Here is a 17,462-nt window from a genome sequence, read left to right on the forward strand (position 1 = left end):
ACTCCGGCGAGTGGTTTCATCAGCAGCATTTCCCGCAGGGAGGATAGTGCTTGTTATTGCTGCAGCGGTTGACACTGTGATGTTCCCAACGGTTGTCACTGTTGCATCAGTGGCTGCAACGTGGAGTGGAGTCTGATTGACATTTGTTGTGTCACTGGGGGTGTTGTTATCGTTCGTCATTTTTCTGAAGAGAAAACATGAAGACGAATTAGTACTCCAATCAACAAATAACATATTATTTTTAAGCAAAAAATAATAGTCTAAAATCAATTTTCATTTTTGGTGATTGAACCAAATCATATTGATATAAGTCTTGAGAAAAACGTTTTGCAAACTCGCTTAAAATCGTTCACATAAATCGTTTTGTATAGACTTAGAATGTTTCACAAAATCGCTTAAGAAAGCGGTTACTGAAAACGATTCATGTAAATAACATTTTGTTAATGTATCAAAAACGTTTCGCGATAATGCTAGAAAGCAATCCGTAAAGCGTTATGAAACAAATAAGAAACGTTTCGCGGAAGGGCTGTAAAGCAAATCGCAAACTCGTTTTCAAAAGAACATAGAAACGTTTCGCGGATAAGCATATAGCAAATCGCAAACATCGTTTGAATGTAACCATAACAGGTTTGTATGAATCGTATATGAATAAACGTTTTTCGGTAGTGCTACAGAGCAAAACGCAAACCGTTTATGAGATAAGTTACAGACGTTTCGCGGAAGTGCTAAAAAGCAAATCGCAAACACGGTTCCAAAACCCGTTTTTATAAATCGTTCTTCAATCCGATTGCCCAAGCCCTCCACCCAAGCCCACGCCGAGCCGGCCGGACGGCGGCGGCGGCGGCGCGCGCGTGGGGTGCCTTCTCCTCTCTCAAGCTGTTTAACCCATGATATCATCAGATCATATATAAACAGCTCAAACTTTCTTCTCCTGGCCGATGTGGGACTTTCCCCACTTCACCATTTCATTTATTTAACATTTCTGATGGGGTCAGACCCATATCATTTGTTATTCACATTTTAATAAGGCTCATTGGCTTTATTGTTCCAACACCACTGACAAGCATTCAATCGAACCCTTCGCATCCCACCGTAACCGTCTAAAGCTTCAAGTATAAATATCCGACCTTCCCAAGATGGACAGCACAACTCAAACGATCCAGAAACATAGTTTGTTCTAGCTAATTATTCCGACGATGGCGACTTTATACACCCTCCTTGCCTATTTGAAAGCCGGTCGCTGCTCTAATACTGCGGAGGTTGTTTGTTGAGGTTTTGGGAGGCTAGAAATATCAACTAAGGCTAGAAATACCCTGTGATTGCATCATTAATGCTCTGGTTGAGCTCAGGTGAGTAATTTTATTTTTGTCTTTATGCGTATTTGTAAGCAAAAACCAAAAATAATTTCCCTTTCGACAGGTACTGGGTGATACTTTCTGTGTCGGACAACACTGGCACAGCGGCTTTCCTTGGCTTTGATACGGAGGTGCCTAAACTGACCCACAGATTGTGGTACGACCTATAATCAACCTTTAAATATCAGCGTCAACTATTATTTGTGCGTCAACTATTACTTGTGCGAAGTGATTCATCTATAATGGTTTCGACCGGTTTGCAGGAGGTAGGTGTTAATGCTCAGGTTTACACTGACATGCCTCGATCACTGGCTGATAGTGTTGGGAATACCTATATCTTTCAGCTCAGAATGAAAGACTCCAACTTCACTGCAAACCACCAAACCTTTACCATTTCCCGCATAGTTCCTGCACGAGAGCTTGCACCTATGCCAACGTTTGCTGTGAGTGTTCGTCACTTATCCTAATGTAATTAGCTGTTTATAAAAATAAATGGTCAGTCTTGGTTATGTTCATAACAGGAAGGTGTAAAGGTCCCTGAGGCAGCGCTTCCTGGAGCTGTGGCACCAGGATCAGATGTCAGAGATGTTAACACTTGCAAAGTTGCAGAGCAAGCAACTACACCTGATGGTTCACTTTCCGGACGTTTACCAGCAGCGAAAGAACAAGTTGATCTGGAAGAGAATGCCCCCAAGAAAGCACGTGTGGGATGAGTCCCCTGTAAGAGCCTAACTAACAACGTCTTCTCCTTATCAATTAATCTTTTAGCATCTTTCAACTTAGCTTAAATCTATTTCCTTTTTTTAAAGTCAGTGTCGTGGTTGTTGTTATTTCTTTTATCTATACAAATTCTATTTCCCTTTTAAAAAAAAACTCAGTGTCGTGGCTGTTATTTCTTTTATCAATGCAAATCTTTTTAACAATACGCATCCACATGTCTTGGATTTATAGGTTCCGAGGCCATGCAGTCTTCATTAGTAGTCCTTTCCTAAGCTCCCTATATATCCAGCATAGGCTTTCATCATCTGAATACGCAAACTTCTTCGGTGTCTTGACGTCTTCATGGACATAAAATCTGGCATACATATTTCAGTGAGAGGTTTTGAGTATCAAAAACATTCCATGTGAGTTATACTATCAAGTTTCAGTTTAAGCTTCCACCATAATAGGCATTTACTTCTTATTCATCTATACATACAAACACTAAAAAAAATTACAGGAAAAAATAATTATTGCATTGCTTGCATTAGTAACAATCTTTAGAGATAGGCTCAGCAGGAGTCAGAAATGCCTTTACTTGACGTACAGGTCTGAGGTTTCCTAACCGAATTGCGTAATGTTCCATTATACATGCACCATAAAATCCCTTCATATGTCAGGCCTCTAAATTCTTTATCACCAAAATCCAATATGCACCAGAAAGTAATATTTTGAAAGTTCATATATCTACAGGCAATTCTCACGTGTCCCTGACCCCCAACTAAGAACTATATTATAACGCTCCTACCATCCAGTTCATTTCGTAACTACGTATATAGAAAATACAGTCTATATCAATATATCACCCAACGTCTACAGAAAAAAATAAAAATAAAAATGATTAAACAAATATAAGTTAAATTCTACTAGTTTAAAAACTAAGCACCCTAAGAAAACTTTAAAATAAATAGTACAAATAACGTTGCTTAATTAAAACATAAGATTCCTAAAAAAAATTAAATAATAGTTATATTATCAATATAAAGAACAATGTTCTCTTACAAATCCACACTAAATATAAATTATAATAGACAATCTTCATAAATAAACAATCTAATTTAAAAAACAGTTAATTCATCACAAACCATCAACTCAAAAACCCGAACGCTTCTCAATAAATAGTCCTTTAAACAAAATGTTACAGGAAGTCAAGAAAATCGACAACTTAAACTCACTATCTATAAGATATAACTATGTCGCCTTATGCTACTTTCAACTTTGAGTAAACACAAATAACCAAACAATGAATAATGAACCATTTCTTTCTTATGAGTTCTCACACTAAACAAGACTTTCATGAGCAAATCTTGGCACACACTCCAAGTCTACATCCACAGGTTCAACACACAACAATTTATTATTGATTTCTAGCTACCATCCATCACCGACTATCAAGGTAATTTTAATGACTCAACAACTGAGAGAATGATATTCATGTTAACATACCATGAAATAGAATACCCGACTCAACCTTGCTTATTCAAGAGAACACCTAATACGTGATGAAATTATTAAGAGTCGAAAACAATAACATAACTGATGATCTTCAAGTTACTCTTACCATCACAAACTACAACCAAAACACGACTACAAGACTTGACGTCGACCTTATCATCACCGATCTTGAGGAAACTAAAATACCTCCAACTACATAAGAGGAAAACGGTACATGCACAATATGCTTTAGAAATTGCAACAATGGAACCGATCTATGGTTACTTACTTGCGGCCATACTGTTCATTTCCACTACATTGACCAATGGCTTCGTACAAACATAAGATGTCTCATATATAGGGAGAGCAAGTGATGGCCGCAATATATTTAACTATATTTAAATTATAATATATTTAAATATATTTAAATTCTAACTAAATTAACTTTGTTACAATTTCAGCTTTTTATTTTACTTTTACTGAATCAATTAGTCACAGTCGCTAATAATATTCCACTTTGAACTAAGCAACTTCAAAACAAAGTAATACACTACGATAGCTAACCACTATCGAATGGATCGGAAAAATATTATTCTTTTTCAACATATTTTCATTTTCATCTTCTAGAACATATTTTGTTTACTAAAACCATAAAATATATTGTAAATTCATTTCAGAAAAAAATATACAAACCCGGCGCTATGCGCCGGAATACCACAAGTATTATAATAAATGGGTGCAAATAAAACCATTTTTTGTATTTTAAAACCTATCTCTTGTAAGTTGCAACCAAACTCACATCTTCTTCTTCAAGTTTTTGCTCTTCAAGCTCTATAAGTCTCGCAAAAACACCAACCAAAGGGGCAGTATTATACGTGCAAGCCTCGGTTTGAATTTGGCTCGGACCGTCCGTACCAATAATCATATCCTTGAGTGCATCCAATGAATCCCTTGTATTCTTTATCAGAAGCGATCGATGCACCTCTATGATGAACCCTAGTCGGGTATTTCGGACCGTATCCGACAAGATAACTTGTTTTCATCGGGTTTGTTCCTAAAATGTAATCTATTTGGGATTTCGCAAACACGATCATCTCATCAGGAGTCACAGTTCCTTCATGACACTCCAGATTGGAGTTTGATTTTCGTAGATGATCGGAATATCCTGCTTAGGAAACAAGCTACCACTTTCTTATGAGATTAGGAAAGTCATATGTTAGAGTTATCTATAAGAGTGGTTTCCTAATGAGTTTAGGAACTTAGATTTATATATAAGGATATGCAAAAGTGTTGCATAATGTGTGAGATTTGAAAGCTTTAGTTTTTTTGAGTTATTTTCTAAAGCATTGAGAGAATAATAATAAAGAGTTTGAGTTTGAGATTAAGTGTTTGATTCAGTATCGCTCTATAACTAAACTTTTCTAAAAATGAAAATTTGTTAATTTTAAATTTTTTAATATTTATATTGTTGCATACAAAGATAAAGTATTTGAATAGTTGTTGAATGTTAGATATGGTGTGGGATATATACCTTACTTTTGGTTACGACCTACCTTTTGGTTTCGAACATCAAAACAAACTGAAAAGTTACAACCTACTTAAACGTGACGGCATGATTAAATCCGGTGTCTTAGCCGGAGTTGTTAACTTATGATTTGATATTTTTTTGTTTTTTTTTACATTTTTCGGGTAAAAGATGGTTCTTATATTTCTTATTTAAGAGACGGTTCTTAGTTTTTCTTAATTAAAATCTAAGAAAAACTAAAAATCATATTTTAGCCGAATCTAAGAACTCCAGTTAAAAGACTGGGGTTAATCATGGTTTCCCACGAAGTTAAAGCTTGATAATCCCTTCACATAACGCAATAATAAGAGCTTTTAAGTAGGACCGTTAATTCGCTTAAATGATGTAATAAGAGGTTAGTCCTATTAAGACTTTATTTACTAAAAAAACTAATTTTTTTTTTTGTTTTTAATTCATGGTGTTAAAACTCTTGAGCTTAACCTTTGTTTGTATTATGCTAGAATTAGAAATGTTGCTAGTTCGTTTGTTAACTTTTTAGGATTAGAAAACAAAAATTAGGATTATCCAACCAGACCAGACCAAATTCTTAGTTTATTTATGTGATTGATAATATGAAACACTAACCATGGAAGCGAGGAGTTGAACGCCAGCGAACTTTACGTCCCAGCTAAACTCGGACATAGCCCAAGAAAGGCCACCTAGTTGGTGAGCCATGTCAACCACATAACTAATATAATGATCATTGTCGGTGGCTCGAGAAAGCCACGTTGCACCCCATAAAAGCTCGTCCATGTAACCACTCACTGAGGCATAATAACTTTTAACAACTCTTAGACTCTCATCGTATTTTCCTCTGTACTTGTCTCCAAACTCAAATAACTACACCAAAACCATAACCAAATTAAATAAACGATGGTTCCAGCTCAACTGTAACATTTAATAACATTAAATAAAATTAAAATGTGTATGTACTTGTTGGGCATGGTGCAAGAGAAGGTGAGAGTAATGTGGGTTTGTTGTGCGGAAAACGATAGAAGCTGCAGCCATAGCCGCGGCGGTTTCTCTGGCGAGATCTGATCCCGGATTATTCTCGTCGATCTTGAAAGCTCGCCGTGAAGTTGTCATGTCCTCCGGTCTTTGCCAACAGTAGCGATCAGTGTCACCGTCGCCTACTTCAGCCCATAGAACATTTGGACTTGTGTGTGCCTTGATGAAGTAATCGGTTCCCCATTTGATAGCTTCAAGTGCGTGAGATAACTCGCCGGTTGAAGCGAGTGAGTCACCGTACTCTATTACACTCCACGGCAACATAGTCACCGTGAAAGCCATCGGAAGTCCGAATTTAACATGGTCTCCGGCGTCGTGATATCCTCCCACTAAATCCACCTTTATGACCAAAGATGCAAAAGTTAAAAGTTATAGAAATAAAGTCAAATCCTTGACTAAACCAACAACGAATTTCAATACTAATTATAGATTGAATGTTCAATTAATTAAAAACTTTTAAGTCTCTTTCAAAAGTAAAGAAAATATTTCTTGAATCAATAATAAATTTCAATAATTATCTACATTAAAGAAAAATTAAACACATTGATCACATTTACAAGTCTCTTTCAAAACTTATGATAATTAAGTAATCTTATAGCAAAAAAAAAATGTAAAATAAGTTTTTTTTTAAATCAAAAAAAGAGAAAAAAACATTTAAGCTTAAGTTTGTAGCAGACACTAACCCCTTGCTCGAGACCATCAGTGAGACCAGAGTGATCACGCCAAGTCACGCGCTGGTTGTACGGAAGTCGACCTGATCTCTGAGCTTCGAAGTAGAGTAAGCTTTTAGACAATGCTTCACCGTAGTCGAACGCTCCGACGTCTGTTTCCGAAGAAACACCTATCAACGACGCGGCGGAGGACATAGTGATCAGAATAAGGAGGAGAAAATGCCATCGCTTGTTTCAGTGAATCTCCTTCACTGTCATATTTGTGTGTGTGTGTCTGTCTCTCTAAGTCTCTGTTGGAGATGAAAAGAGAGAGGGAAAGCGATGGACTCTCTCACTAGTCTCTCTCTTTCCCTGCTCTTCGCAGGGGATATTTGAAAGCTGTGTGGAGTGGTGGAGTAAGGAGAGAGAGAGATGATGTGACTTGTTTCTTTTATTTTGTGGTAACTTTTGTTTGTAAGATCTTAACATTTTACCAAAAGAATAGAAAATTTGTAAGAACATCTCAAATTATTACTTTTTCTTACATTAGTAACTCTACTCTATTTAAAAAGGTAAAACTGGAATATTAAATAAAGTAATATAATTATTTTATTTTGATAAATATTTTTAAGAATTGAAAATCGAGTAGGTATGAAAAAATTTACTTCCAATTAAATTTTACAATAAAAATGAAACTGGATTAGAGATGCTCTAAATCTTTAACGTGAGATGAGACTTTTGCTTTTTCTACATAGTGATAATCGGCTTAATGTGCGTAATTTATGCAGCTAGCTATTGTGCTGGCTGTGAAAATCTGAAGGATTTTTAAAGTTAAAACCCTTCAACTAAGTTTTTTTTGGATAAAAATCCTCAAACTAAGTAGTTAATGAAAAAACCTTCAAACTAACGTTATTTAATGAATTAAACCCTAACAGGTCATAATTATCATTTCTACCGGCAAATCTTTAATTTAGGGGCTTCTACATCAATTAAACATAGTTGAGGGGTTTTACCATTAAATTTTTTTAAAAAAAAAAATCAAAATTTTATAATATTATTTAAAAATTAGTAACTTTTTTTTGACAACATAAGCGAGAACTAAGTAACTGGACCGCGCGATTCAGAAAGCCAAACCGAAAGTATTGAATCGACATATAACATAGCTGAAGGAGAACTCCTCGCACCACTTGCAAGCTTGTCCGCCATAGTATTTTGTGCTCTTGGAATATGTCTGATCCGGAAGTTAGGGAAGAAAGTCTTACTGCGTCTAAATTCTTTATATAATTTTTGTTAAATTTTCTCGTTTTTACATTTTTAATTTATACATATATAATGTTGATGTTAAAACACATCAAACTCATATATTTACAAAAAAAAATTAAAAATCCTAATTTTGAAAATTTAAGTTACTAATTTTTAGATAATATTATAAAAATGATTTTTATTTTATTTTTAATGGTAAAACCCCTCAACTATGTTTACTTAATGTAGAAACCCATAAACTAAAGATTTACCGGTATTATTGGTAATTATGACCTGTTAGGGTTTACTTCATTAAATAAAGTTAGTTTAGGAGCTTTTACGTTAAATACTTAGTTTGGGAGTTTTTACCCAAAACAAACATAGTTGGGGGGTTTTAACGTTAAAAATCCAAATCTGAACTACTTATTGTTAAAAGTGTATATTATTAATTTATTACTGTTTTATTCCACTTTTTGAAATTCAAAAATAGACATTTCTCAGAAAATACAATTTTGTCAAAAGTGTATATTATAATAATTTCAAAATTTTAGTGGTTTTTAAAATTTTAAAAAGCATAAGGAGAAAGTCCGTTGTAGAACCTAGAAAGTGTAACAGCGAAGAGTAGGAAAGGGGGTTTAATTAGATTCTTTGTCTGATTATAATGACTACAACAGGTTTCCATGAAACACTCCAGTTAATTAAAAAAAAAAACTATAATGTGGTTCAATGGTAGTATGTGTTTAAACGCAATTGTGTTCATTTCGTTATCTCCGGTTTCAAACAATATTCTTATAATAACGTCATATATTTCGTCGACAAAATTAATATTCAGGTGTAAGATCGAGCTGGATTTAAGTACAGTTTCCACACCAAACCGAGACGGAGAGGAGTGTGCCACTAAGAGACACCAACACGTGTGCAAGTTCCTACATCCATAAATTTCGCTTGATGACCGGTTTGGACTGTATATTTTTTCGAGCACCGACATTTTGGTGTGGAGTATGGACCTACCATTTGTTTACCTCGAGCGTCGACCGACAACTTAGTCAAAATACGTCGACTTAAGCAACCAAAAGGTACAATTAGCACCACTAAGCATGGAGACGTAAACTTTGATATGTTGTTAACGTGGAACATGCGTTGTTTATTAGTTTATCATTAAACTTACTATATAACACCTGCTGAGAAAACAGATGCTTGAAATTGATTTGGGCATTGACATTTTCTCAGTTATATCGTATAAAAAAAAACTTACAATCGTGTAAGGTGTCATTATTTTTTTATTTTTGTTAGCGCCACTAAGCATGGAGGCGTAATTTTGACATGTAATGTAAAACAAGTGTGTTTATTTGTTTAAGTTAAACCTGATGCTTGAACTTGCACTGAGATAATTTCTCAGTGACATATTTAAAATGGTATTTGTATAAACACAAAGCAACTACAATCATGTAAGGTTTCATTATTTTGATTTTTGTTATAATGAAATCTCTTATTTATTTAAGCAAAAAGTCTTATTTATATATACATAAGCAAATTATTTTGCCATTAGTTACAGAAAGGAAGAAGTTATTTTGCAATTTGGTGTGTGTGGTTCGTGCAACGCACGGGAAGCCATCCTCCTGTCTCAATTAACTCCAAATCTACGGAGTTAATAATGCTGTCGATGGTGTATACACATCTTCATTCCATTTACCAAAAAAAAACTATACAATAGTATTAAATAATTGGGTGCCAAATGTCTCTCCCTGACAAAATTTTCTCCAGCACATCACCGACGCCCTCACACTCCAACGAAGCTACACTATTCCCACCTACGATCTTATAAAGAAACTTTAATAGATTAATTGACTTTTTAATGGACACTTATTACACATTAATATTAATAGCTTTATTTCTTACCCTGTATGGTTAGCTGATTTGGTGAGTAGATATATATTTTGGGACAGAGATTGAGATTTTGTGTTCATTTCGTTATCTCCGGTTTCAAACAATATTCTTATAAAAACGTCATATATTTCGTCGACAAAATTAATATTCAGGTGTAAAGATCGAGCTGAATTTAAGTACAGTTTCCACTGTAGGGAAACCACCCTTCGATAGTGCTTAGCACTAGCCCAAGACTGTAATACCCGAGAACTCGAAAGAACCGAGAAAATTTCTAAGTATGAAGAATAATATGGAAGAACTCTCAAAAGATTTAGAGAACTTTGAGTAGAACATTATTTCTTTAAGAAAAACTTTCTTATTATTACACTTATTCAACTTCTTGTGTTGTTGTTACAAATGATAGAGGAGAGAGCTATTTATAGGCTCCAAAAGTACAAAATATCTTACAAACCTTATCTTAATCTCTAGAACTTTCTACCATAATATCTAGATTTTTTCTACTAATATTATCCAAAAGAGATCTCTAGAACACTTGAGGAGGTGATGATTTTTTATGATTTTTCTAGAGAGATTCTAGAACCTTAACTTAACTTTGGGTTTAGCCAAATAAGATTATTGGAACCCATAATTAAGGATAGCCCAAAATCAAGTTTAACTTCAATACTCCCCCTTAAACTTGATTTTGTCCACCATTCCAAGCTACGAACAGAGTATCTCGAACTGACCTTTAGGTAACGACTTGGTGAAGATATCAGCAATGTTGTTCTCGCCTCGAACCTCCAATGCTTCAATTGTTCCATCAAGCACCTTCTCTCTTATGAAATGATGTTCCAATTCAATGTGCTTCGTTCTTCCATGGAACACTGGATTATTGGCCAGCCTGATAGCACTTTGATTATCTCCATAGATGGTAGTCGATTTATTTATTGGCTCGAACAAGTCTTCAAGGAGTCTTCGAAGCCATATACATTCTTGAGCTGCCAGTGTTGAAGCTTTATACTCTACTTTGGTAGTAGACAAAGACAATGTTGCTTGTTTCTTGCTGCACCATGAAATGCTTGTATCTCCACACAAGAACACAAAACCTGAAGTTGATTTTCGATCATCTAAATCTCCACCAAAGTCAGCATCTGTGAAACCATGAAGAAAAACCTTGGCATTATACTTGTACATCAGTCCCATGCCAAGTGTTGTCTTCACATACTTCAATATCTTCTTTGCTGCTTCTAGATGTGGCTTCCTTGGTTCCTGCATGAACCGGCTTACAAGTCCAACCGCAAAAGCAATATCTGGTCTTGTAATGGTTAAGTATAGAAGACTTCCAACAAGAGAGCGATAAGGTCGAGGATTGGGTAACAAGGATCCTTCATCGCGTTTGAGCCTTATGTTGGTATCCAATGGAGTAAAACGTACCTTTCCTTGGTGTACTCCAAACCTATCAACAATCCTTTTTGCATAACCTTGTTGGCCGATGAATATTCCATCATTTACCCTCTCGACCTCTAGGCCAAGAAAGTGATTCAGCTCGCCTAACTTCTTCATCTCAAACCTCACCGACATATCCTCTTGTAGACGAGCAATTTCAGCATCGTCATTTCCAGTAATGATCATATCATCCACGTAGAGGAGAACTACTACATGAACTCTTCCACTTCTCTTGAAGAATAGGCTTGGATCATGTGTGCCTTGATGAAGTAATCGGTTCCCCATTTGATAGCTTCAAGTGCGTGAGATAACTCGCCGGTTGAAGCGAGTGAGTCACCGTACTCTATTACACTCCACGGCAACATAGTCACCGTGAAAGCCATCGGAAGTCCGAATTTAACATGGTCTCCGGCGTCGTGATATCCTCCCACTAAATCCACCTTTATGACCAAAGATGCAAAAGTTAAAAGTTATAGAAATAAAGTCAAATCCTTGACTAAACCAACAACGAATTTCAATACTAATTATAGATTGAATGTTCAATTAATTAAAAACTTTTAAGTCTCTTTCAAAAGTAAAGAAAATATTTCTTGAATCAATAATAAATTTCAATAATTATCTACATTAAAGAAAAATTAAACACATTGATCACATTTACAAGTCTCTTTCAAAACTTATGATAATTAAGTAATCTTATAGCAAAAAAAAAATGTAAAATAAGTTTTTTTTTAAATCAAAAAAAGAGAAAAAAACATTTAAGCTTAAGTTTGTAGCAGACACTAACCCCTTGCTCGAGACCATCAGTGAGACCAGAGTGATCACGCCAAGTCACGCGCTGGTTGTACGGAAGTCGACCTGATCTCTGAGCTTCGAAGTAGAGTAAGCTTTTAGACAATGCTTCACCGTAGTCGAACGCTCCGACGTCTGTTTCCGAAGAAACACCTATCAACGACGCGGCGGAGGACATAGTGATCAGAATAAGGAGGAGAAAATGCCATCGCTTGTTTCAGTGAATCTCCTTCACTGTCATATTTGTGTGTGTGTGTCTGTCTCTCTAAGTCTCTGTTGGAGATGAAAAGAGAGAGGGAAAGCGATGGACTCTCTCACTAGTCTCTCTCTTTCCCTGCTCTTCGCAGGGGATATTTGAAAGCTGTGTGGAGTGGTGGAGTAAGGAGAGAGAGAGATGATGTGACTTGTTTCTTTTATTTTGTGGTAACTTTTGTTTGTAAGATCTTAACATTTTACCAAAAGAATAGAAAATTTGTAAGAACATCTCAAATTATTACTTTTTCTTACATTAGTAACTCTACTCTATTTAAAAAGGTAAAACTGGAATATTAAATAAAGTAATATAATTATTTTATTTTGATAAATATTTTTAAGAATTGAAAATCGAGTAGGTATGAAAAAATTTACTTCCAATTAAATTTTACAATAAAAATGAAACTGGATTAGAGATGCTCTAAATCTTTAACGTGAGATGAGACTTTTGCTTTTTCTACATAGTGATAATCGGCTTAATGTGCGTAATTTATGCAGCTAGCTATTGTGCTGGCTGTGAAAATCTGAAGGATTTTTAAAGTTAAAACCCTTCAACTAAGTTTTTTTTGGATAAAAATCCTCAAACTAAGTAGTTAATGAAAAAACCTTCAAACTAACGTTATTTAATGAATTAAACCCTAACAGGTCATAATTATCATTTCTACCGGCAAATCTTTAATTTAGGGGCTTCTACATCAATTAAACATAGTTGAGGGGTTTTACCATTAAATTTTTTTAAAAAAAAAAATCAAAATTTTATAATATTATTTAAAAATTAGTAACTTTTTTTTGACAACATAAGCGAGAACTAAGTAACTGGACCGCGCGATTCAGAAAGCCAAACCGAAAGTATTGAATCGACATATAACATAGCTGAAGGAGAACTCCTCGCACCACTTGCAAGCTTGTCCGCCATAGTATTTTGTGCTCTTGGAATATGTCTGATCCGGAAGTTAGGGAAGAAAGTCTTACTGCGTCTAAATTCTTTATATAATTTTTGTTAAATTTTCTCGTTTTTACATTTTTAATTTATACATATATAATGTTGATGTTAAAACACATCAAACTCATATATTTACAAAAAAAAATTAAAAATCCTAATTTTGAAAATTTAAGTTACTAATTTTTAGATAATATTATAAAAATGATTTTTATTTTATTTTTAATGGTAAAACCCCTCAACTATGTTTACTTAATGTAGAAACCCATAAACTAAAGATTTACCGGTATTATTGGTAATTATGACCTGTTAGGGTTTACTTCATTAAATAAAGTTAGTTTAGGAGCTTTTACGTTAAATACTTAGTTTGGGAGTTTTTACCCAAAACAAACATAGTTGGGGGGTTTTAACGTTAAAAATCCAAATCTGAACTACTTATTGTTAAAAGTGTATATTATTAATTTATTACTGTTTTATTCCACTTTTTGAAATTCAAAAATAGACATTTCTCAGAAAATACAATTTTGTCAAAAGTGTATATTATAATAATTTCAAAATTTTAGTGGTTTTTAAAATTTTAAAAAGCATAAGGAGAAAGTCCGTTGTAGAACCTAGAAAGTGTAACAGCGAAGAGTAGGAAAGGGGGTTTAATTAGATTCTTTGTCTGATTATAATGACTACAACAGGTTTCCATGAAACACTCCAGTTAATTAAAAAAAAAAACTATAATGTGGTTCAATGGTAGTATGTGTTTAAACGCAATTGTGTTCATTTCGTTATCTCCGGTTTCAAACAATATTCTTATAATAACGTCATATATTTCGTCGACAAAATTAATATTCAGGTGTAAGATCGAGCTGGATTTAAGTACAGTTTCCACACCAAACCGAGACGGAGAGGAGTGTGCCACTAAGAGACACCAACACGTGTGCAAGTTCCTACATCCATAAATTTCGCTTGATGACCGGTTTGGACTGTATATTTTTTCGAGCACCGACATTTTGGTGTGGAGTATGGACCTACCATTTGTTTACCTCGAGCGTCGACCGACAACTTAGTCAAAATACGTCGACTTAAGCAACCAAAAAGTACAATTAGCACCACTAAGCATGGAGACGTAAACTTTGATATGTTGTTAACGTGGAACATGCGTTGTTTATTAGTTTATCATTAAACTTACTATATAACACCTGCTGAGAAAACAGATGCTTGAAATTGATTTGGGCATTGACATTTTCTCAGTTATATCGTATAAAAAAAAACTTACAATCGTGTAAGGTGTCATTATTTTTTTTATTTTTGTTAGCGCCACTAAGCATGGAGGCGTAATTTTGACATGTAATGTAAAACAAGTGTGTTTATTTGTTTAAGTTAAACCTGATGCTTGAACTTGCACTGAGATAATTTCTCAGTGACATATTTAAAATGGTATTTGTATAAACACAAAGCAACTACAATCATGTAAAGTTTCATTATTTTGATTTTTGTTATTATGAAATCTCTTATTCTGGATAGGATTTTGGGTAGGATTTTATTTGGATTTATCGCGAAAATTTGGGCGATGAGGGTTTTGGGTTCTGCCGTCGCAAAGGCATCACGCCGGCGCTATTCTGGGGCATTCTGATGGAAGATTCGGAGATTTCGGTACCTCCAGGGGAGGCTTCACAGCGTGCTCAGTTGGTGTTGAGTCAGAAAGTTGGTTCGTGGGTGGGAGCCGTTCAAGGTAAGCGAGTTCTAACGAAGTTCGAGGTCGATGTTCAAATGAAAGATGGGGTTGGTACGGTGGATGTTCCAGAAGAGGTCATGAAGGATGCAGCTCCTTTGTGGGAAGATTTCCTCATAGGGAAATTCCTTGAAACTGCTCCACATATCGCCAAGGTTCACGCAATTGTTAATAAGATATGGGCTTTCAGCGATAAGAATCAGATGATAGAGGTGTTTGAGGTCAACGCTAACACAATGAAGTTTCGAATCACAAACTCGGAGATGAGGAATCGGGTATTGAGAAGAGTAATGTGGAATCTTGCAGAGGTTCCAGTTGTGATGACAAAGTGGACTCCTTTTGCTGAAGAAAAACAAGTAGAGATACAGTCGGTACCAATGTGGGTTCACATGAAAAATGTCCCTATGAATATGTTTTCATGGAAAGGTCTAAGCTTTGTATCAAGCCCTCTGGGTACTCCTGTTAGACTTCATCCAGAAACATCACAGTGTCTGAATCTGAAAGAGGCGAAGATCTTTGTAAATGTTGATCTAACAAAGAAGCTTCCGAATAAGATGAAATTCTCATTTCAAGGAAAGGAGACAATGGTGGAGTATAGCTACCCTCGCTTACCTATAAGGTGCTCTACATGTGAAAAGTGGGGGCACACTGCTAAAGTGTGCTTAGTAAATGGAGGAGAGAAAAGGGAAGGGCAACACTCTGATAAGTCTGGAGAGAAAAAGATTTCTGAGAAAGATGATAAGGAGATGGAAAACAGTAAGGAAGTTTCGATGGAAGAGGGTGTCACAGGTATTCTGTACCTCGGAGAAAAAAGTGAAGAACCATCTATGGAACAGGAGAAAGAAGAAAGTATGTCATCTACAGACAATAAGGGAAGTAGGAATGTGGGGGAGGAGAACGGAAGCTCAACAAGTGGTGAACAATTATCTGTATCAGTTTCTCCTGGAACAGAACTTGGAAACGTTCCGGGGATCTCAGAACAGGCTTCAAACAAAGAGGTGAATCAGGTGTCGATTGGAGGATGTGTGGAGTTGGAAAGGAAGGATGTAGACAAAGAGAAGGAGTGGTTGGAAATTACTCCGGGGAAAGGGTGCAAATCTCCGGGGAAACAGTTACATAACTCAGAGTTGGGGCAAGCCATCGTCTCAAACTCCAGATTTTCTGTTCTCAGTCTTACGGAGGAAGAGGAGGAAGGTGAAATAGTAGACACGAAGGAAGAGAATGGAGAAACCGTGAAGCAGAATGGTAGCTCTGTCAAGCATGAAATTGGGATTCAGAGACAGTCGTTGCCAAGAGACTCAAAATCAAAACACAAAATTCTAGGAGACTCTGTTCAAAAAGCTAAGGATGCTGTCCCTAGTGATTTGAATAAAAAGAAAAACCGTAAAAACCTTTAATGTCTGGTTTCTTCTGGAATATCAGAGGTTTCAACAAACTTTCAAAACAGTCAGTAGTTCGAGATTAGATTCGTACGGGTTCTTTTCAGTTTGGTTGTCTACTTGAGACAAAAGTAAAGGAGCGGAAAGTTGGGAGGATCCTCTCAAAGGTCTACCCTAGTTGGTCCTTTCTTTCAAATTATGAACATCACCGTTTGGGGAGAATCTGGTTAATATGGAGTCCGAAAGTGAGAATCACACCTTGTTTCAAAAGTGCTCAGATGATCACTGTTTCGGTATTAATGGAGGGGGTGCAGGAGGAGGTTTTTATTACCTTTGTTTATGCTTACAATCTGATAGAGGAGAGAAAGGAGCTTTGGAGTGATCTGAAAGCACATCAGGACTCGCCGCTAATCAGAAATAAACCATGGATAGTATGTGGAGATTTTAATGAAATACTAGAGGATCAGGAACACTCAGGCCATGAGCACTCTTCTATCCTAGCGCCAGGCATGGGAGACTTCCAAGAGGCTGTGTCCTACTGTTCTCTCTTGGATATATCTTACCACGGGCCAAAGTTCACCTGGTGTAACAAAAGAGAGGGTGACCTTATCTGCAAGAAGCTTGATCACACTTTAATTAATGGGGTCTGGATGAGGAGGTTCCCTCAAGCTTATTGCGTATTTGAAGCTGGAGGATGCTCAGACCATCAGCGCTGTAGAATTTCTATCACAGCAGATCAATTGAAGCCAAAACGTCCCTTTAAGTTCACGAATGCAGTTGCTGATATGCCGGAATTTCTCCCGCTGGTCAAATATTTCTGGGATGAGACAGTACCATTACATATCTCGACCTCTGCTCTGTTTCGGCTTGGAAAGAAATTGAAAAGCCTTAAACCACTGCTGAGGAAACTGAGTAAAGATAAAATTGGAGATATAGTAAAAAAGACGAAGGAAGCTTATATCAAGTTGTGTACGACTCAGACACAGACTTTGACTGATCCGACTCAGCTGAATATGGAAGAAGAAACGAAAGCTTGAGAAAGATGGCAGTTCCTC

The 17,462-nt window shown here is 35.8% G+C and overlaps 1 protein-coding gene and 1 long non-coding RNA gene across 3 annotated transcripts; one reads left to right on the plus strand and one right to left on the minus strand.

Moving 5' to 3' along the window:
- Nucleotides 1–1,422: 1,422 nt before the first annotated feature.
- LOC106320815 lies at nucleotides 1,423–3,061 on the plus strand. Its single transcript, XR_001265927.1, has 3 exons — nucleotides 1,423–1,512; nucleotides 1,619–2,075; nucleotides 2,307–3,061. It is a non-coding gene; the product is annotated as an uncharacterized LOC106320815 (long non-coding RNA).
- A 1,200-nt stretch (nucleotides 3,062–4,261) lies between these two features.
- Nucleotides 4,262–12,425, minus strand: LOC106320814 (endoglucanase 11-like). 2 transcript variants are annotated; one of them, XM_013759168.1, is made up of 5 exons: nucleotides 12,109–12,425; nucleotides 11,585–11,764; nucleotides 6,046–6,279; nucleotides 5,698–5,952; nucleotides 4,262–4,713 (listed from the first exon to the last, which is right to left on the minus strand). In XM_013759168.1, exons 1-5 carry the CDS (start codon nucleotides 12,289–12,291, stop codon nucleotides 4,654–4,656), a joined length of 912 nt encoding a protein of 303 aa, XP_013614622.1. In that variant the 5' UTR covers nucleotides 12,292–12,425; the 3' UTR covers nucleotides 4,262–4,653. The 2 variants fall into 2 exon arrangements, with proteins under 2 accessions (XP_013614622.1, XP_013614621.1); XM_013759167.1 differs by lacking the exons at nucleotides 11,585–11,764; nucleotides 12,109–12,425 and adding an exon at nucleotides 6,804–7,120 and having other exon boundaries at nucleotides 6,046–6,459.
- Nucleotides 12,426–17,462: the final 5,037 nt, after the last annotated feature.

Source organism: Brassica oleracea, unplaced genomic scaffold (genome assembly GCF_000695525.1).
Source record: "Brassica oleracea var. oleracea cultivar TO1000 unplaced genomic scaffold, BOL UnpScaffold01076, whole genome shotgun sequence".
Lineage (NCBI taxonomy): Eukaryota > Viridiplantae > Streptophyta > Magnoliopsida > Brassicales > Brassicaceae > Brassica > Brassica oleracea.

What these genes read in the sequence shown, in the direction of transcription:
- LOC106320814 (XM_013759168.1), bottom strand. Translation starts at nt 12,291, where the DNA reads ATGTCCTCCGCCGCGTCGTTGATAGGTGTTTCTTCGGAAACAGACGTC. An exon ending in CTGATGGTCTCGAGCAAGGG is followed by an intron (nt 11,765 to 12,108) that starts GTTAGTGTCTGC and finishes TTGGTCATAAAG; the next exon opens with GTGGATTTAGTGGGAGGATA. An exon ending in TCTTGCACCATGCCCAACAA is followed by an intron (nt 5,953 to 6,045) that starts GTACATACACAT and finishes GTTTTGGTGTAG; the next exon opens with TTATTTGAGTTTGGAGACAA.